The sequence below is a fragment of the Phocoena phocoena genome, chromosome 19, assembly GCF_963924675.1.
Source record: "Phocoena phocoena chromosome 19, mPhoPho1.1, whole genome shotgun sequence".
Lineage (NCBI taxonomy): Eukaryota > Metazoa > Chordata > Mammalia > Artiodactyla > Phocoenidae > Phocoena > Phocoena phocoena.
Window position 1 is genome coordinate 9,816,383 of NC_089237.1, and position 19,195 is coordinate 9,835,577.

General features: G+C 60.2%; 2 protein-coding genes across 6 annotated transcripts in view; one reads left to right on the forward strand and one right to left on the reverse strand.

Annotated features, from left to right (window-relative positions):
- The first annotated feature begins 1,122 nt into the window (after positions 1-1,122).
- On the forward strand, positions 1,123-9,435 carry ENGASE (endo-beta-N-acetylglucosaminidase). Its single transcript, XM_065897114.1, has 14 exons — positions 1,123-1,622; positions 1,924-1,991; positions 2,137-2,338; positions 3,333-3,481; positions 4,286-4,443; positions 4,946-5,094; positions 5,357-5,522; positions 6,436-6,539; positions 6,870-6,978; positions 7,158-7,348; positions 7,716-7,864; positions 8,318-8,423; positions 8,693-8,807; positions 9,016-9,435. The coding sequence occupies exons 1-14, from the start codon at positions 1,123-1,125 to the stop codon at positions 9,433-9,435; spliced, it is 2,586 nt and encodes an 861-aa protein (XP_065753186.1).
- A 4,340-nt stretch (positions 9,436-13,775) lies between these two features.
- The window catches only part of RBFOX3 (RNA binding fox-1 homolog 3), an 80,285-nt gene continuing 74,865 nt past the window's right edge, over positions 13,776-19,195 (reverse strand). For 4 of the 5 annotated variants that reach the window (XM_065896893.1, XM_065896890.1, XM_065896892.1 and 1 more), the window contains exons 9-11: positions 18,550-18,611; positions 17,513-17,591; positions 15,609-15,653 (exon numbers count right to left, since the gene is read on the reverse strand). In XM_065896893.1, the coding sequence (XP_065752965.1) occupies positions 15,609-15,653; positions 17,513-17,591; positions 18,550-18,611 (186 nt within the window). Of the gene's footprint in view, positions 13,853-15,608; positions 15,654-17,512; positions 17,592-18,549; positions 18,612-19,195 lie in introns of those variants that run through there. The other variant, XM_065896891.1, reaches the window with a different exon arrangement.

Consider the following 19,195-nt stretch of genomic DNA (forward strand, 5'->3'; position numbering starts at 1 on the left):
GCGCTTTGGGCGGGCCCAAACTCAGCCCTGCGGGGCCCAGCCTTGAGTCCAGACGCTTCTCCTCATACTCCACACGCTGGGAACCCCTCTGTGCCCAAGATGCTGGGGAGGTGCCACATCTGAGATACCTCCAGGCCCTGTGGGCTTGGGGCCCTGCAGATTTGGGGGTGTAGAAAAAAATTTGTGCTTCAGTGGAAACTATGCATTGTCTACATACTACACATCCTGCTGTTATCTGATCCTAGCTTTTTTAAAAAGTTGAGGTATAGTTGATGTACAATATTATATAAGTTTCAGTACAACATAGTGATTCACAGTTTTTAAAGGTTATGCTCCATTTATAGTTATTATAAAATATTGGCTATATTCCCTGTGCTGTACACTATATCCTTGCAGCTTATTTATTTTATACATACACAGTAGTTTGTACCACTTAATCTGATTCTAGCTTTTTATCATCTTTACAACGTGTAAATTGTCTTGTCCAGACGTTCAGTGATCTTGCCCACCCCCCACTCCTGCGGAAAAACTCATTCTGCCTCTATTAACGTTCTCATTTCAATATTCCTGATCTATAAAAGGCTCTCTTTTTTGATTCGCTTTTGAACTAGTTATAATACCTGTCTGGTTCCTTCTCTGATTAACGAATAGGACAGTCTTTAACATTTGTCTATTTTTATACCTGAATGAGAATTATTATTTCACCTTTTTCTAAAAATTATCTTTGAATAGGGATTAGACGAACTGAGTTCAGATATCGCTTCTACAATTTACTGACTTTGTGACCTTCGGGAGATCGCTCATCTGAAAAAGGAGGCCGGCGAGGCCAGAACTGGTACAAAGGTGCTTTCCGGAGCCCTGGGCTCAGACCCCGCCCCCTCCCCGCCCCTCGCCTCGGCCCCGCCCCTCCACAGGCCCCGCCCCCAGACCTTCCTCTTCTACAAAGGCCCGGCGGCAGGTGAGCCAGCCCATGGCGCGAGCCGGGAGTCTGTCCGGAGCCCAGTCGGGGCGGGGCATCAGCGCCGAGAAGTCCCCATTGGCCGGCTGGCGGTGTCAGGGGCGGGTTCCAGACTGCGATTGGCCGGCAGCCGGGCTGCCGGGCGGCGCGGGCGGGGCAACGTCATGGAGGCCGCGGGCGCCCGGGCCCGGGCGGCTGCGCGGCGGCGGGGCCGGCGGCTGCGGGCGCCGGCGACCCTGAAGGAGCAGCGGGATCCCCAGCCAGGCGGGCGGCTGCCGCAGAGGAGGTGGGTAAGAGACCGGTGGGCGAATCGTGCGGCCCCGTCCCGCGGCCGGGCAGTGGGGCCAGAGTCGATGGGCGCCCGGCCCAGGCCCCGGGAGGCGCGCTGGGAGCTCCAGGCGCAGGACAGCAATCTTCGGCCCCCAAGTCCCCTGTCCGCGGCGGGTCCTGCCCGCCGCCCCAGCCCGCACAGCAGCAGGCACGGACAGAGTCTCGGCACCGGGATGCGACCTCAGCAGCGAGCCAGGCTGGGAATCCTGGCGCCCTGGCAGGAAGCTTTGACATCCTCATCTGCGAAATGCGTTGATCGTGCCTCCCACCCCTGGCGGTGGATCTGCGCAGAGGATCCGAGCGTGGCATTTTTAATTGCTCAGGGCAGGCCAGCGTGTGTAATTAGGATTATTCGTGCCCATGCTGGGCAGGAAAGGGGTTGGTGCCTGGAGCGGGGACATCTGAACTGGTCTTTGAGGAGGTGGAGGATTTCAGTAGGTGGAGAATGGACAGAAGGGTGTTCCAGTTTGAGGGAACAGAATGGGCAAAGGCACGTTTCCATAGTTTGCATTAAAAAATGTAAGCCCGAGGCCATCTCCCCCTGCATGTCTAAGCGCGGGCTGGTCTGTTGGCTTCAAAGTGCTCTTTTTCTTTACCCTTTTATTTAAAAGAAATTTAACTCCTTCTTTGCTTAGAATTGAAGAGGATCAAGAAGAAGCAGTCTTTCGAGAAGTGGTCAGTTTTACCCCAGACCCTTTGCCAGGTGAGAAGGACCGAGGCTCTGAACACTTGTGTCCATGTTCACTCTTGGAGCTTCTGGACAGGGCTGTCCCCTCCCCATCTCAAGTTTTCTGTTATTAATCCCATAATTTCGACTGATGCCTCGCTGTTTCCCTCCTCTGAACCAGTTCGATATTATGACAAGGACACCACCAAACCCATCAGCTTTTACTTGTCTTCCCTGGAGGAACTCTTGGCATGGACGCCCAACGTGGAGGACGGCTTTAACGTGGCCTTAGGGCCCCCCGAGTGTCGGCAGCCCCCTCTGAGCAGCAGGAGGCCCCGGACTTTGATGTGCCATGACATGATGGGCGGGTACCTGGATGACAAGTGAGGACACTGCGAGGGCATCACCTGGCGGGAGGGGATGGAGGGGCGGGAGCGTGCCATGTGGCAGAAGGAGCACCGGATGGGGAGTCAGGAGATGGGGCATCAGCCCACACTGCCACCACCTGGGAGAGGAACTCAGGCCTCTTTGTTTCGTCTGTAAGAAGAGGGCACTGGATTAGGCAATAGCTGATGCCTCTTTCAGCTCTGAAACTGTTTGATTCTGGGGACTACCTGCATCTGAAGTTTGGGAGGCTGGAGAGGGCACCACAGCCGGGACCCTCTTCAGATGGCCTGGCCCAGAAACTTGGTTCTTCAGCTGATTTCTTTTCTTCATCCTCCTCACTCGAGCTCCCTTCCATCTTGGCCCACTGGCTCTGGAGTCGTTCCACCCCCTCTCCCCCGCAGCCGGGGGCACTTCCTCCAGGTTGCTTCGGGGTCAGCTTAGAGATCTTAAACGTCCATAAAACAATCTTGGACATGACGACTGTTGGGAAGGCTTGAGTCAGAGCTGGCCATCGAGGTACAGACAGAGGCGGGTGATGTAACCTCGGGTGTAGCTCACGTGGTTGTCAACCCCAACCTTACCTGCAGGCAGGCCGTGTCCTGGGGAGCTGCTGACCTCAGAATAGAGTGGGACCCCAGGCACGGGAGCGCTGCATGAGCCCCTCCCCGTCTCTTTCCTTCTGTCCTGTGTTTGTCTGCTTGTTGAGGCTAAACACGCTCAGTCCATCGGGTCCCATGCGGGGGGTACCTGCACGGCCTGGTGAAAACGTTTCCCTTGCGACCAAGCTTGTCAACGTCCGGGCTGTGGCCTGTGCTGCTTCTCAGCCCAGTCATTAGGCAGGGCCTGGCTCACAGCAAGCTTGCCGTTAGCGCCGACCGGATGGAACCGAAGAGAATCCTCACTCACTCGCCATTGCCCTCTCTTTTCACTGTGGGGTCGTCGTGTCCTTGTCTGTTTCTGGGTCCTGACTTTGTTCTCTTCCTTCACTAGGTTTATTCAGGGCTCAGCCGCGCAGAACCCCTATTCCTTCTACCACTGGCAGTACATCGACATCTTTGTGTACTTCAGCCATCACATGGTCACCATCCCCCCGGTAGGCTGGACCAACGCTGCCCACAGGCATGGGGTCTGTGTGCTGGGTAAGAGCCAGGGACCCGCCTCCAACCCTGCCAGACTCATTGGCACACCTTCCAGGTGACCCAGTGATGAAAGGGCTTGGGCTGGGCTTCCCTGGTGGCTCAGCGGTTGAGAGTCCGCCTGCCGATGCAGGGGACACGGGTTCGTGCCCCAGTCCGGGAGGATCCCACATGCCGCGGAGTGGCTGGGCCCTTGAGCCACAGCCACTGAGCCTGCACATCCGGAGCCTGTGCTCCGCAATGGGAGAGGCCACAACAGTGAGAGGCCCGCGTACAGCAAAAAAAAAAAAAGAAAAGGGCTTGGGCTTTGGCTACTTCTTAGTGGGTAGAGCTCCTTACCTGCCTTGATGGGTTAGGACAGGCAAAAGCAAACTTTTTCTGGAAAGGACCAGATAGTAAATATTTTCAGCTTTCCAGGCCACTGGGTCACTATTGGAACTGCCAGAGAGACAATAGCCCCCACAGACAATAGACAAACAAATGGGCTGGGCTGTGATCCAGTAAAACCGTTTTTACACGAAGACGTAGGGGGCTGGATATGGTCTGTAGGTGGTCCACCCCTGGGGAGAGCAGTGCTCCTCAAGCTTTCTCCTGAATCCAAATCATTTACTGGCTTGTCTAACACTGATTTTGGGGCCCCGCCCCCAGGGGATCCGAATCATTTGATATCTGGGGATGCTGGGAATTTGAAATTCTAAGTTTGCAGGCGACAGTGACGCAGCTGGTGCAGGAACCACACCTTGGGAACTGCTGGGTCAGAGGGGAAATGATCCCCGGGCCCGACCTTGTTTCTCTCCCGTCCCACAGGGACTTTCATCACCGAATGGAAAGAAGGGGAGCGGCTCTGTGAGGCCTTCCTGGCTGGGGACGAGCGCTCATACCAGGCGGTGGCCCGTCAGCTGGTCCTGATTGCCCAGTTTTTCCGATTCGATGGCTGGCTGATCAACATCGAGAACTCTCTGAGTGTGAGCACACCTGCCCCCGTGCCCCGTGGGGACCCTCCATCGCACTCCTCGGCCTCGTCAGGCCGGTCCCTGCTACGGCAGCACTTCCTCCGTCTCAGCTGGAGCCGGCCCCTACGCCTCTGCCTCTTCACAGGGAGATGGATGTTCTCCAGCGCGGTGTCCAGAAACCTTGCGCGCTGAGCTTTGCTTCTCTGGCTCCTTCAAGGTGGCCTCTGCTTTGCTCGCGCCGCATGTGTGGCTTCCTCTTCACGCCGCCCTCCCCTTTCATTGCGTTTTATCGTTTCCTGATTGCTGTGTCCATGTCCTTCCTGCTTCAGAAAGAACGGAAAGTCGGACCTCTGGCTGGACCCTCTGCTCGGCAGCCGTGGGGCTGAGGGGCTTCTGGGACCAGGACCCGTTTGCTCCTGGGGTTAAGTGTCCTCCTGTCTGTCCTGTGCCAGGCGCTTCTCACGACAGACCTCTCTGGGCCTCACGGAAGGTCTGTCTCCTTCCCTGTCTCCAGCTGGCCGCCGTGGGGAACGTGCCCCACTTCCTCCGGTACCTGACCACTCAGCTGCATCAACAGGTCCCCAGGGGCCTGGTGCTCTGGTATGATAGCGTGGTGAGCAGCGGGCAACTCACGTGGCAGGATGAGCTCAACGAGCACAACAGGTGAGCCTGCAGGAGGGCGGCCTGGGCCCCTGGACAGGGGCAGGAGCTCCCTCTGCCTTCCGGAGGTGTTGCCAGCATGGCTGTCTTGGGGAAAGTGAGGGCCGGGCAGAGTTGTCTGACACCCCGAGCACCACCAGAGAGAAGGAGCGCCTGGTCAGCCCGGCCGTGCCCAGCTTTACTGGCTGCAGTCTGTGGGCTGAGCGGATGCAGGTGCTTGAGGGGAGAAGGCCCGGGCTTTACAGCCCACCCTTGCCGCCCCCAGGGTCTTCTTCGATTCCTGCGATGGCTTCTTCACCAACTATAACTGGCGGGAGGAACATCTGGAGCGGATGCTGGGGCAGGCTGGGGAGCGCCTGGCCGACGTGTACGTGGGAGTGGATGTGTTCGCCCGGGGCAATGTCGTCGGGGGCCGGTTCCATACGGACAAGGTGGGTGGTGGCCTTTGAGGCCTGGGAGGTGGTGGCAGTGGCCCGGGTGCCTGCTGTCTTTGTGGACCTTTCATTGCCATCTGCACCTCAAGGGAAAGAGAGGCAGCGGTGATCCTCCCCAGAGTGGGGAAACTGAAGCACCAAGAAACAAGGTCTGCCCTGAAATCCTACCTTGCAGCCCATTTCTACAGTCAGATGGTACCATTTTTACCTAGGTGTTAATGTCCAAAGCACCTCTTCCGACTGCTGGTCTCACCTGTAGCTTTTACTTCCTCTTGGACTACGTGCTTTGCAGGGCACTGAGCTAGCATTGTAAAGCGAGAACGGGGACTCGAGAGGCAAGCCGGGGGGCATATTTTGGTGTTTCCTTAGCCCAGGGCGAAGGACTGAGGTGAAACTCCCACAGTTTCGGGAACTGCTGGTTTGATAACTAGTGAGGTTTTTCTGGCGAGGCAGGCGGTGTCAGCAGTGAGAAAAGAGAAGAGGGGCCCGCGGGGGCTGCTGCACCTGGTGTGGGATAAGTGGGGAATCAGCCTGTCCCCGGGCGCCGTGGGGACGTTCTCAACTCATTAATTAAGCTTTAAGTGAATACATTTAATCCAATAACTGAAGATTCTCTCCGCCCCCTGTGAGGCTGATAATATAGTGTGAAATGTAGTGAGAGAGAGACGTGTATCCCGTGGTCGCCCCCCGTGCTGGCCCCTGCCCCTCGGACATTCCCCTCTGCGCCTCCCCGCCGCCCGCGCCCTCTTCTGGGCGGCTGCAGAACTGCAGGGGCGAGCCCTAAACGCCCGGAGTGGCGCTGGGGCTCCTGCCTCCCTTTCCAGGCTCCCGGCTTCCCCAAACCCCCCATCGCCATGCGTGGACGCTGGTTGCTGGGACGGGGGCATCTCCCTAACTGCTGTCTCCCTAGTCACTGGAGCTGATCCGGAAGCACGGGTTCTCGGTGGCTCTTTTCGCACCTGGCTGGGTGTACGAGTGTTTGGAGAAGGGGGATTTCTTCCAGAACCAGGACAAGTGAGTCCTGTGTGTCCCGGGGCCTGAGTGTGGCCAATGGCAGGGAGGGTCTCAGGTGATTTTGCCAGCTTTTGGCCTTGCTCCCCTGGGGGTGGGGTTAAGGCAGGGCAAAGGGTTCAGCTGCCCTGGCTGCTCCTGGGGGTCGTGGAGACCAGTTAGTTACGCAGGAAGGACAAAGATTGGGGACCCCAAGGGACCACTTCCTGCAGGCTTGCAGTGGGGGGCTGCGGTCACTCGGGAAGGGGTGCCAGAAAGACTGGAGTCGCAAGAGTGAGTTCAGGGCATCACGGAGCCCTCTGTGGACCTGAGCCTCCGTGCGTTTCTCTGCAGGTTCTGGAGTTTGCTGGAACGCTATCTGCCCACGCACAGCATCTGCTCCTTGCCCTTTGTCACTTCCTTCTGCCTGGGCATGGGGACTCGAAGAGTCTGTTATGGCCAGGTGCGTGGGTCCCGTGCTGGGTGGCCGGGGGCGAGGGGCTTCCCGGATGTGCCGCATGTTGGCGAAGGGGCTGCCTTCTCTCTCGTCTTTGGTCCTCACCTGGGACCGGTGGGGGGGGCCTTGGGCGTGACGGCTCCGTCTGCCCCCTGCCCTCCCTCCACTTCTGTCTCTTTCTTCAGGAGGAGGCCGTGGGGCCCTGGTACCACCTGAGTGCCCAGGAAATCCAGCCCCTGTTTGGAGAGCACAGGCTGGAAGGGGACGGACGGGGCTGGGTGAAGATGCACTGCTGCCTGGAAGACGCCTGGAACGGGGGCAGCTCTCTGCTTATCCGGGGGCTGATTCCGCCCGAGGTTGGAAACGTGTCTGTGAGGTAGGTGAGTGAGTGGGGCTGAGACGTAGGGCCTGTCATCTTCCCCCATCATCCATGTCAGTCGCCTAACTGGGCAGGTGGGCAGCAGAGGCCAGAGTGAGGACAGAGCCGGGGTTTTGTTTTATTGTGTGAAGAACACGTAACATACAGTTTACCATCGTCACCGCTTCTGAGTGTCCAGGAGAGCAGCGTCAGCTACCTGCACATTCTTGTGTGCATTTTCCTTTCGCAGACCTGAGGCTGGCCTCGCGGGCAGCCCGCTCCCCCTCCCCGTCCTGGAGGGAGAAGTTGGCGGACGGGACCCGGAACAGTCCCGCTTCCCAGCAGTTTCCCTGTGGCCTCTCATCACAGGACCTTCCTCCTCCAGGTTATTCTCCCTGCAGGTCCCAGTGCCGCCCAAGGTTTTCCTGTCCATGGTGTACAAGCTAGAAGGACCTTCGGCTGTGGGGGTGGCTTTGGAGCTCACCACGGGGGATGCAGGCAGCTGTCACGTGGGAGGCATCTCGGCGCTGAGCGGTGAGGGGATGGCTCCTTCCTTCCTTACAGGCCTCTGCCTTCTCAGGGGACGTCTCGGGGAGGAGGAAGCTAGAAAACTGCATGGGGTGCGGGGGCAGCTGGGGTTGGGGGCACTGCTGTGGTCCAGGCCTGGACAGGGAGTTTCGCCCTTCAGCTGGAACCTCTGGGCTGTGGCCCTGCGGTGCGGGTTGGAGGTGTGCTCCCATGGGGGGTCTCGTGCCAGCTGCGCCCTGAGAGCGAGGATGTCCACGGGCCAGTCCTGGTCATCCATCCCTGAGTTTTCCTCCTCTCCTCCCTGTTCCCCTTCTCCTGAGGCCTCAGCCCATCGGGCCGAGAACACCTGGGGCCACCAGGGAGTCTTGCTGGGCCCCCGGCTCCCGATTCAGTGACACCTCCCAGTGCAGTTTCCTTTGGACTCTCCTTGTTAAAGTCTTGTGTCTCCTGCCCCAGCAGAAACGAGCTCAAGGCGCAGTCCCCGACCCCTCCGGGTGCCCCCGACCAAGCTGGCCAAATGGGTGGGCCGCTGCGGCCAGCAGCTCAGCGGGGGCTGGGTCCAGCGGTGAGTCCCTCCCCTTCCTGTTGAATCCCCCGCTGGGGATGGCCACGCTGGGGTGGGGATTGAAGAGTGAGGGCCGTCCACTGAGAAACCCCAGAACTGGCGGGAATGGAGGGGCCCTGGGCCGACCCCTCGGATTTCAGGCAGCTCAGTGACACAAGACCGCAAGACCCACTTTGGGATGGAGCTCCCTGTGGCTCAGGGCCTCTGAGCAGCCAGTCTGAAGGTGCCGAGCTGAGGCCCCTTGTGACCGGCCTGTTTGCCTCTCCCAGCTGCTACGAAGTGAATCTGCGGGGCTGCCTCCTGCAGGCGCTCTTCGTTAATTTCTCCCGGCCTCCGGGCAGCCAGGAGGAGGAGAACTTCGTCTGTCGCCTTGGAGAGATCCAGGTGAGGGATCTCAGGGAGCCGGCTGGGGCTCGGCTGGGGCTCGGCTGGGGCATCTGTCCGGCTGCAGATGAGGCCGAGCGCCCCCCTGCTGCCTCCGCTGGCCCGGGGGGATTGGGGCAGAGGTGTGGGGGGTGGACCTTGCAGGGCCAGGCGCCCTCCAACCAGCCCTGGGCTCTCGGGCTGTGCTGAGCCTTCTCTCTTCTGGCAGGTGGTGGATGCCAATAGCCTGCTGACCCCTCTGCCTCAGGTGCAGGCCGTGACTGTCTCGCAGGTGCGCTGGCAGCCGGCCGCCTCCGAGGGGGAGAGCGGCCCCGCTGGGCTCCGGCTCAGCTGTACTCTGCACTGGGCCTACCTCCTCCCTCACGTCCGATGCTTCCGGATCCACTGCTGCCGAGGGTCAGGAGGTGACTCTCCTTGCAGGGGGCTGTCGGAGCCAGAGAAGCCCACGCTCCTGGGCCTGGCTTTTGTCAACCGGTATCGGATAGTGGACCTAGCAGTGGCACCCGCAGAGCCTGGCCGGGATGGCCATGTGGAGTTCCTGGTGGAGCCCATCCCCAAGGAGGGGTTTCTGGTGCCGCGGGCCGAGTGGGGCAGGGCGGCCATGCTGTACTCCACGCCCCGCACATGAGCGACCATTAAAGCACAGAGTCTCCCACCTCAAGGATAAGACTTCTTCCGCACTGGGGCCTCACCCGTGTGCGGGGAAGGCCCGGGTCCCGAGGGCTGGGCCAGAAGATCACGGGCCCCGGAAGGCTGTGGGCTGTGGCTCTTCGTTGGGGCATTGGGATAGGAAAACTGAGAAGTCAGTTTGCTGAGTTGATAATTCCAGCGGTGAATGGATCCCCCCCACCCCCCGCTTTTTGTCTAATCCCTCTCCGTAGTATACAGTTTCCGGGTACAAGTGAAAAGGTTTGGGGAAATTTAATCTAGAAAATTCCATAAAGGGAATTGCCTAATAGGCTGAAAGACGCTTATGCTGACAGTGGTGACTTTTTATTCCTGCAGTTGGGACGATTAGAAGCGAGCTTAATTGTGGCGAGAGGGCCTCGGAGTAGGGCCTTGAGGCGCTTCCAAGGGTGGGAATGAGATAGAGGGGCCCCAATGGGGGAGGAGAGCAGCGGGGTAGGGGGGGGGCCAGTAGCTCAGGAACAGTAGCCCCTGCAAATGCTGAGAGGGTGTCCCCGGCAGACCTCTTCCCCAGGAATGGGAGCCCCAAGCCACGCTGCGCCAGGTCACACCAGCCCCAGGCAGGGCAGGCACCCGGGCCAGACCACCTCGTGTCCTGGCTTTCCCAGTTTACCGTCCCCCTGAGCCAGAGCCACTTCCTAGCATTCCCATCGGCCCTGTGTCCTGCTTCGTCTCTTCCGGGTCGTAGGTGCAAGCTGGTGAGCCAGTGAGCTCGGGCAGCAGGAGGCCGGGCAGGGCCCAGGAAGGCCCTCGGGGGGCACCCAGCAGCCCCCCAGCCCTGGGTGTGGGCTCCGGGCCACCTCCGTCACACCCTCCGGCTCCGCTGCTCCCTTGAGCAGGTGTTAGTCCAGAGCATCAAGGCATCGGGACGGCGGCCCGCCCCACTGTGGCCCCTTCCTCCCGCTTCCTTCTCTCTCCCCGCACCTCCCTCCTTCCTCTGCCCAGCGCTCTGCACGGGGAGGAGGCGGGTAGGCGAGCCCGAGATGGCTTCTCCAGCCACACAGCTCCCCTGTTGACACCTGGGCCACTGCGGTGGCTTCCCGGGAGGGGTCTTTTGACCCCGCAGTTTTGGGTAACCCTGCTCCCCTGCCCTCTCCAGGCTTGAGTGGGCTGTGCCCTGACCCTTTGACGAAGGCCGTCAGCCCCTCGTTCTTGGGGTCTCTCACCCCCAGGCCTCATAGGCCAACGATGGGGGTTACTTTCCTGTTCCTCTTGTCCTCCCCCTGTGCTACTCGATGTGGACGATGCCAAGGGCCAGGACCCTCTGGGGTGACCTCCCAGCTGGAGGGTTGGCCCCCTGTGTCACGCAGGGTCAGCAGACTTGATTTTTACGCCGCAGTGAAGGAAGTGGCCGCCAGGCGGCAGTGCAGCCACACAGCAGCCATCCTGGTCCTCGGAATTCGGAGAGGACCGCAGGACACGGAGGGGTTCTCCTTCCGGGGCCGACGTCTGCCTCTGTCTCCACCTGCCCTGCTTCATGAGTGCCCACGTGCCCTTTCCCCAGCCCGACGCAGGACCTCTGGTTCTACGTCTTTCCTAATTGGGAACGTTTTACTCTTCATGCCCCACGCGTGTGGCCCAGCTCAGCCCCAGGATGGGAATAGGTTTGTCTGAGACGGGGGAAGAGGGTTCCTGCGGGCCAGGAAGACACCTCCACTGGCTGACCCTGAACAGGTCTCCCAGCACCCCAGATTCTCCCTGTGAATCTGGAGCGTCAGGAGACTGTCGGGGTTGGGGAACCGCTCCCTTAACTCCCCCTGGCATGCTTTGAGTCCCCCCCCCATTTTGAACTTGGGGGAACTGGGGTGGGGGCTCCTGGCTCCTCCCACCCCAGTTCCCAGAGGTGGGGGGCAGGACCGGGCACCCGGAAGTGCGCAGCACAGCTGTCATGCCCCGCTGCTCTTATTTCAGGAGGATTTTTTTTTTTTAAGTGCTGGTTTTCCGAATATTTTATGCAGAGAAGGAGGGAAAATTTATAGTGGCAATTATTTTCTCACAGTCTGGCGCGCAAGCAATTAGAAAAAAGGGGGCTTAGCAGAGCATGGCGTGCTGCGGGATCGCACAGCCCCAGCTTCCCAGGAGCACGGTCCCCAGTCCCACCGACGGTAAAGGCTCGTAAGCAGGAAAATAATTTGTCGGCGTTTAAGCCTGTGCCCCTCTGGCGTGTGTAATCGCTCCGAAATAAATGATCCGACGCTGTGAAAAATGAAGAACGCAGGTCTTGGTGAGACGTGGGGCGGACAGCGCGTCTCGGCTTTGGAGTCCGCCCCCAGCCCAAGGCTTTCAGGCTCTTGGTCTGGATTCTGCTGCTTCCCTTCCCAGCTCTCCCTCCTCTTCTGGCTGGGAGTTGAGGATGGCGGCCACTGTCCTCCACCCCACTGCGCCGGGGCTGGGGACTCACACCCGGGGTGGAGCAGTGGGCTTACCTTCAGGCAGCTCCTTTCCTTGGGACCACGGCTGGGCCCCGGCGCACAGGCAGAGCCAGTGGTGTGGGCAAGATCCCTGAGAGCACCAGCCTCAACTGCCCAGCCGGCCCTCTTGTATTCAGATGTCTGCCCCACCGGTCATCAGGCACACATGTGGAGCGGCCACCACTCAGCAGCTGGTGGGGCCGGGGGGCCCTTCTGCCCCAGACTCTGCTGGTAACGTCACAGACCTTGCTTGCAGGGTAGACAGGGCAAGGCTGCGGGGAGCACGTGTGAGCCCTGCCTCCAGACTCCTGGGATGGGATGGGGAGATGGCCGTCTGGAGGAGAGCATGGGGGCTCTGGACTGTCTCCCATAGGGTCTTCTGACTCCCCTCTGGCCATCTGGCTTCCTGGGAGGAGCTGCCCGTCCTGGGGCCACCCACAGTGGGCGTCCTGGTCCTCTGTGCCCTCTACCCTCTGTGCCCGGGAGCTGGCAAATCAAAAAGAGTTGTCCTGGTTTGAAGAAAAATCTTTATTAATAATCTTCATAATAATAATGCGGTTGTTTTGAATGGTCACACCTTGGAAGCATACAGAATGGTAAGAAAGGAAGCCTGGGGCCTGGCTGCAGTCCCGGGGTCGAGAGGGGTGGGAGGGCGCAGGGCCGGGGGTGGAGCTGCTGCAAGAAAAGGGTCGAGAACAGCAGAGGGTGGAGGGGCCTGTACAGAGGACGAAGCCGGAGGCAGGGCGGGGCTATGTACAACGGGAATAGAAAAGGAGCCTCATCTCAGTAGCTTCAGGAGCTGATGCTGAATATAAAGTGAGGTGTATTTTTTTTCCTTTTAAAGTTTCGTGAGACAGTGGAGCCATGTTGGGAGACTACATCTTTTGTTGTTTTTTGCTGCTCCCCCGACTCCAGCTCTCCCTGCCTGGCCAGCGGCTCCTCCCTGCTGCCTGCCGTCTGTTGCCCCCATGACTCTAGGACCTGAGCCGGGAGCAGGGGAGGGGGCTGCGGACCCACCAGGCCTTCCCCCACCCCTGGCTCTCCCTGCTTGGACGTGCCGTCCAGACCCATAGCACCGTGACCCGAACCCTCGCCGTGCAGCCAGGTGCCGGCCCGTCCCTCTGTTCCTCTCTGCAGGACTGGGCCCTGCAGGGCGGAGGCCAGAGGGCTCTTCCCAGCTGCAGCGCGAGGCTGACCTTCTCTCTCCTGGACCAGGCCCAGGTTCTCCAGAAAGGGAACCAGAAACGACCAGTCAGAACAAGACTTCGGCCTCAAGGTCCTCACCCCTGGCTGGGCAGCCAGAGCCCCCTCATGTGGAGGGAGGGGGCCTGGGTGCCCTGTAGTTCTGGAAACATATCAGCCCTTGGTGTTGAGGTCGGACCCCAGGGCTGCTGGTTGGACAGCCTCCAGTGGCTGCAAACTCCTCCCCAGGTTCGCAGGACACAGGTGTTGGCGGCGCGGCAGGAGGGGTAGCCGGGGCCCAGAGCGCAAGACACAGGGTGACTGGGCACAGCCGAAGCCCCGAGATGAAAAGCAGCCCCCGTCCCCGCGCCCGCCCAGCCGTCCCTCCGCTGGCACAGTCGGCAGCCAAGGTCGAGTCCTGCTGGCCACTCCTCCTGCTTGGGCCTGCAGCCGCTCGCCGCTGGCCCACGCTGCCTCGAGTGGGGCCCGGAAGGAAGACGTGGTAGAAAACGGAGTCCCTCCCCTCCCGCCTCCCTCCTGCCAGCGCGCTGCCGGCGGCCGGGGGCCGCGGACCTGCTCCCTCGCTGTGGTGCGATGGCTCGCGGGCTCGCGGACTCGGATGCGGTGGATGCTTCTCGGTTTGGTTGGCTGTTTTGCTGCTTGGATCTGAACATCTTTTTTTGTTTTGTTTTTTGTTTTGTGATTTTTTTGTGTTTTTTTGTTTTTGCCCTTCATGGTCCAAGAAGGAAACGGTGGAAGCTTTCACTACAACAGAAACAGAAAGGCGCGACTTGCAGCTCACAGGAGCACCGGCCAGGCGTGCTGCCGGGGCAGCGGGACCCGGGACCCCGGGTGCCAGGAGGGAAGAGAGGAGGCGCCCCCAAACCGGCCCCACTCCCAGCTTCAGGAGCCCCCTCATCTTGCGTAAGGGAATTTAATGCAGACCTCCGGCCTCCAGGGCAGAGAGGGCACGGCTGGTGGTGGGGGCAGAACAGGGCAGCAGGGATAAGCGCAGCTGGCAGACGCAGCTGGTGGACTCTGCTAAGACCTGGGTGAGCAGGGTCTGGCTGCTCGGCGCAGATGAGGGCAGAGGCCAGGGCGTGGTGGGTGGATGACGCTGCATGGGCCACGTGGGGGTCTGGAATGAGGCAGCTGAGAAGGTGCTCTGGCCAGTGGTGGTGAGTTGGCTGGGCACCCTGCGTGTGACCTCCCACTCCACCAGCCAGGACAGATGTGCTGGTGGAGTCGGCGGAGGCTCACGCCCTGGCTGGCGGGGACCTGCACCCTCTAGCTGGCCGTCCACACCCCTGGAAGCCCAGCTCTGGCACATAGGAAACCTGGGCCTCCTGGGTCCTTGCCACTTTTTCCTGTCGCAGAGGTACCAGGGCCGCGTATGAAACTTCCAAAAGCTCCCGCGGCTGTCTCGGCTTCACCTGCAGGCCCCAGAGCCCTGCAGCAGAGCTAAGCCCCAGGCCTCTCGGGACGGCAAGTGGATGCTGGGCACTGTTCCTCCAGGGAGTCCGGAGGACAGGCACCACCCTCCCCTGCTCTCTCACTCAGACTCCCCCTCCGGAAATGTACCTGGATAAGAACGTCTCAGGTTGGGGAAGGGGAGATGGTGCTGCACTCTGGCGCTGCACAGACCCAGGTGCCAGGCTGGCAGGGACCCCATCTCAAAACTGTGGCTGGAGAGGACAGACTGTGGGCGGTGAGGCAGACAGGCTGAGCGGAGGGCCCTCGGGCGCTGCAGGGCTGGACCGCTTTTGGGCTCTGGGGCAGGGAAATTTCTCCCTACGCTCTCCCTTCTTATAACAGAGGCTAAGGAACCCCTGAGGCTGGTGGGGCTCCCGCACGACTTGTGACAACTTCAGCAGGAAACATCAATAAAGTTTAATCAGAAATGTTAGTTTAGCTGGATGGGGACAGAGGGCAGAGACACTTACTCCTGTGATAAGCTGGGTGACGATGGGGAGGGAGGAGTACTGTAGAGGCTAGGAACCCACCGACTGAGGCAGACAAACGGGAGCCCCTTGCTTCCTGAACCCCGGGGGAGGGGCTGGGGCTCTGGCCCAGACTGGTTGGGGTGGCTTCCTGGGGAGGCCGGGCTGGCGTCTTCCGTGGCTCTGTAGCCCGGGGGCATGGGGAGTGGGCATGGCCCTCTCGGGCTCTATTGCTAGTTCTCGGGGAGGGGTCTTCTGCCAGCCTAGCCCCTCCCACTGTGTGCATACTGTACCTGAAATGGCTTGGGGGGGGGCACAACGTCAACAGAGTCAAAATAGGAACCAAGGTTTCAGACATACAGGGGTGACCAGGGTCAAAGACACACACGCCATCGTGGGGGGTGGGGAGACCAGTTGGCCGGAGGTAAAACCTATGGACTTAGAGTCGCAGAGGTCAGCGGCGCGTGTCGCTGACCGGGAGGGGCGTACTGTCCTCCTGGTGGCTGTGCCTGGTTTTGGACTGCTGGGTTTGGTGTGTACTAGGCAGTCAGTGTGAATGCTGTTAGGGGCTGGGCCTCTTGCTAGTAGGGGGTGAAGCGGCTGTACCCTCCTCGGCAGAGGCTAGCCTGCAACATCAAAGATGAAAAACAGCCAATCAGTACCGCCTTTTGGGAGGGGGGGAAAAAGCAAAAAGAAAAAAAAATAAGGAAAAACAAAAAGAGAAATAGCTAAATCCCGTTTTCTGCCCGCCTCATGGTCTGCCTTGGGGAGAATGGGTGCTGGTTGTCATGGCAGCAGGAGGGGCCCTGGGCCTGTTTCCGATGTGGTGGTCTTGGGGTCAGGAAGGTGCTGGGGTCACCAGCCACAGTGCTTCTGGATAACGAGGCTTGAGATGTCTTTCGGCCACTGTCTTGGCTCAGGCCTGGCCCTTCCCTGCCCGCTTTCTCTGTCATCTGTAATCTGGGGGGCAGGTCTGAGCAAAAGCCCCACCTCCTCAGCGCCCAGCGGGGCTGCCGGGGTCAGGACTCAGCCCCTCCAGGCACGGGAGGGTGGAGGGACCTCTTGTCAGGGTTCCCAGGGCCTTGGCTCTACCAGGAGGGGCTGCATCTGCTCACCCAGCTCCGTGGGGCCTTCTGGGGTCCCTGCGCCTCCTCCATCCTGCTGGGAGGACAGGCCTTTGGCACTGTTGCTCTCCGGTGCCCCTGGGCTCCCCTGGGTCAGGGAGGCCTGCACAGGAACCTCCTGCCCTACCCACCAGTTTCCCCAGAAAAAGGAAGAAAATGGCAAGTGCCAGAGAAGAAAAGTTGGGGGAAAAAACAGAAAATCTTTAAAAAAATCAATAAAAGAAAAAAGAGGGAACCCTCTGTGAATTACGATCCTGGAGCCAAGGGGCCTGCAAGCCACGGTTTTGGGGCCTCCATCCAGGAGTGGGTGTGGGCCCCCCACCCAGAGGCCTGGGCCCCATGGCTGCCAGCAGTCACTGCAGGCTGCCTGGGATGTCTGAGGCTCGTTAAACATCAAAAAAAGACAAAACAAAAACTGGGAGGGAGTAATCGAAAACAAGGGAGATGAAAAAAAAATCCATATTGTCTCTGAACCTCCTCCCTCTTGACCCCCACAAAAATGTTTTCATCTTTGATGCTGGATGCCAAGCTAGCTAAAAACCGACAGTAACACCCCCTGGGGTTGGGGGTAGGATGGGCCTGGGAGGTAGGTGTCCACTGCAAGCAGATTTGGGGGTACAGAGTGAGCTGGGCTGTATGGATACAGCCACAGCTGTATACACACACACACACACACACACACACACACACACACACACACACACACACACACACACACACACACACTGGCCCACACACCTCCAGCCTCAGCAAGCCCAGGAGTGCGCCCCTTCCGTCCCGCCCCAGGCCCGTGGTCAGAGGCCCCATCTCCCCAGGAGAGGGCCTGCAGACTCAGCCGGAGCCACGGACGGGCCACGGAGCAGGGCCTTGGGTGAGAAACAGCAGGTAGCCCTTGTTCCCTACCTCGACGTGAGAAAAGGTACAGCAAGGAGGTGACAGAACACAGAGGGACCATGGCACGGACACACCCACATGAGGGGAAGTGGAGGCCCTGCCTGCCTCTGGAGCCTCTGCCGGAGGGTTTTGTTTGGTTTTCCTGGTGAGGGGAACGGAAGGCCCGGACGGGACTTTCGTTACAGGGCTCAGAAAACCGGGCCACGCCAGAATTCTTCCCAGACGACCAGACGTCACTACTGGGCAGCCGACTGTCTGGGCAGACCTGCCTCCCTCTAATTCCACAAGGGCACAAAGGGGCAAGTCCTCCCCCAACTCAAATCCAGGCCTCTGTCTTCCAGGCACCAGGCCGAGGGCTGGGTCATTCCCCTAAGGGCTTGCCCGCTCGCCCGCCCCCCGCCACACACCTGGCTGCAGCGCGAGCCGTCTCGTCACGGCTCAGGGCAGCCAGGCCCCAGCCTCCTTACCATGGTTCCAATGCTGTAGGTCGCCGCGGGGCCGATGGTGTGATGGTAGGGGTCAGCAGCTGCGTAGACTCTGCCATAACTGGGGAGGTGAGCACAGGGGGTGGGGTGTGGGCAACGGGGCATTTGGGGGGCCAGCAGGTCTCCTGCCTCCTCCCAGACGGCGCCCCAAGGCCCCTCCCTCCCCTGCACGCCCCCTTCTTCTTCCTGCCTGTTTGGAGGCAACACAGCCGGTCACCCTCTGAACACGTCCAGCGAGTGCTGACCCTGAGCGCTGGCCTGCTGCGCCCCCGACAAGACCCACAGGCTGAGACACAGTGTGAGGCTGCGAGGAAGGTGTGGGTCCAAGGGTGCCGCCTGCCCCTGAGAGGGAGGGCTGGGCAGTTCCCAGGCCAGAGCCGGCATGCGATGGCTGTCCTCCACGAAGCGCCCACCGCCTGGCCGGTACTGGAGCCCGCACGCTTCCCCAGCCTGCAGCTCTGCAGCCAATAGGCCGAGTGCCCACAGGGAAAGGTGACAGGCCAGCCCCCCCTACGAGACCTGCCCTCAAAACAAAAGAGAACCCCCCCTTGGGCCTCTGGGTGTGCTTTCAGGTGGGCAGAGGCCTCTGCTCCCAAGGTGCACACACTGCCTTTCTTTCTCGGGGTTGAAGGGTTTCAGGTCTGGGAGCGCTGAGAAGCGTCAGAGGGGTGCCTGAGCAGAAGCAAACGCTCCTAATTACCTTTCTCACTTGGGCCTCCAGAGCTTGGGGAGGGGGGTTAGGCCTCCAGGGCTGGGCATCAGAGGAGCTGTCCGCTACCCGAGAACCCGGGGGTCCCAAGGCTCCCCTCTCTTGCAGGCAGGAAGTGATTACAGAAGTTTGGGGCTTGCTGTCTTGGGGTCTCCAAGCTCACATGGACCTGCTCTCCTTTGCCCAGACCCTGTGTCCACCAAAGGGAGGCACCCCCAGGCCCTGAGTGTTGTGGGTGAGGGTTCCTGTCTGTCCCAGCCCAGCCCGACGACCCATCCATCTTCTCCCCGCCCCCGCCCACCGCGGGTACCTGTCGCTGTAGGCGGCCGCGGCTGCTGCGGGCTGAGCGTATCTGTAGGCGGCATAGCCTCCCTGCAGGGTAAGGGGAGGACACGGCACACGGGCTTAGTGGGCTGGACACAGCATTTCAACCTTCATCTTGGCCAGGTGAGGGGTAGCTGGTGCAGGCCTGGGGGCACCTGGCTTCTGGTTTCGTGGCATGGTTCAAGGTGGGGTTTCTGTTCACCTCATTCATTCATTCATTGATGCGTCCATTTGTGCGTTCAACACGCACAGGTGAGCATCAATGATATGTCTGGCTGTGTTCAAAGCTTTGGCACACGGTAGGTGCTCACAGAGTTGCCACCAGGCCAGCGTACCCCTGACTTTGATGCTGGTGGGTATGGAGACTCGGTGCTATCCTGGACACTGGGATGGGACAAGGGCAAAGGGCATTAACTCAGACCACGTCTTAGCCCTGACCAATGGATTGCTGAATTACAGGCGACCACCCAGGATGGAAATGAGGTCTTGTGTGGGGTGGGGGTGGGGGTCGTCAGCAAGGGCTCCGAGCTAGAGGAAGCAGTAAGTGCAGCCCCATGAAAGAAGAGAGGAGACAGGACCCCATCAAGGGGGTCTGCCCTGGAGCCTCTACCTCCTGGTCTCTCTCTGGCCTC

What these genes read in the sequence shown, in the direction of transcription:
- ENGASE (XM_065897114.1), top strand. Translation starts at nt 1,123, where the DNA reads ATGGAGGCCGCGGGCGCCCGGGCCCGGGCGGCTGCGCGGCGGCGGGGC. An exon ending in GCATGGGGTCTGTGTGCTGG is followed by an intron (nt 3,482 to 4,285) that starts GTAAGAGCCAGG and finishes CCCGTCCCACAG; the next exon opens with GGACTTTCATCACCGAATGG. An exon ending in GTCGCCTTGGAGAGATCCAG is followed by an intron (nt 8,808 to 9,015) that starts GTGAGGGATCTC and finishes CTCTTCTGGCAG; the next exon opens with GTGGTGGATGCCAATAGCCT.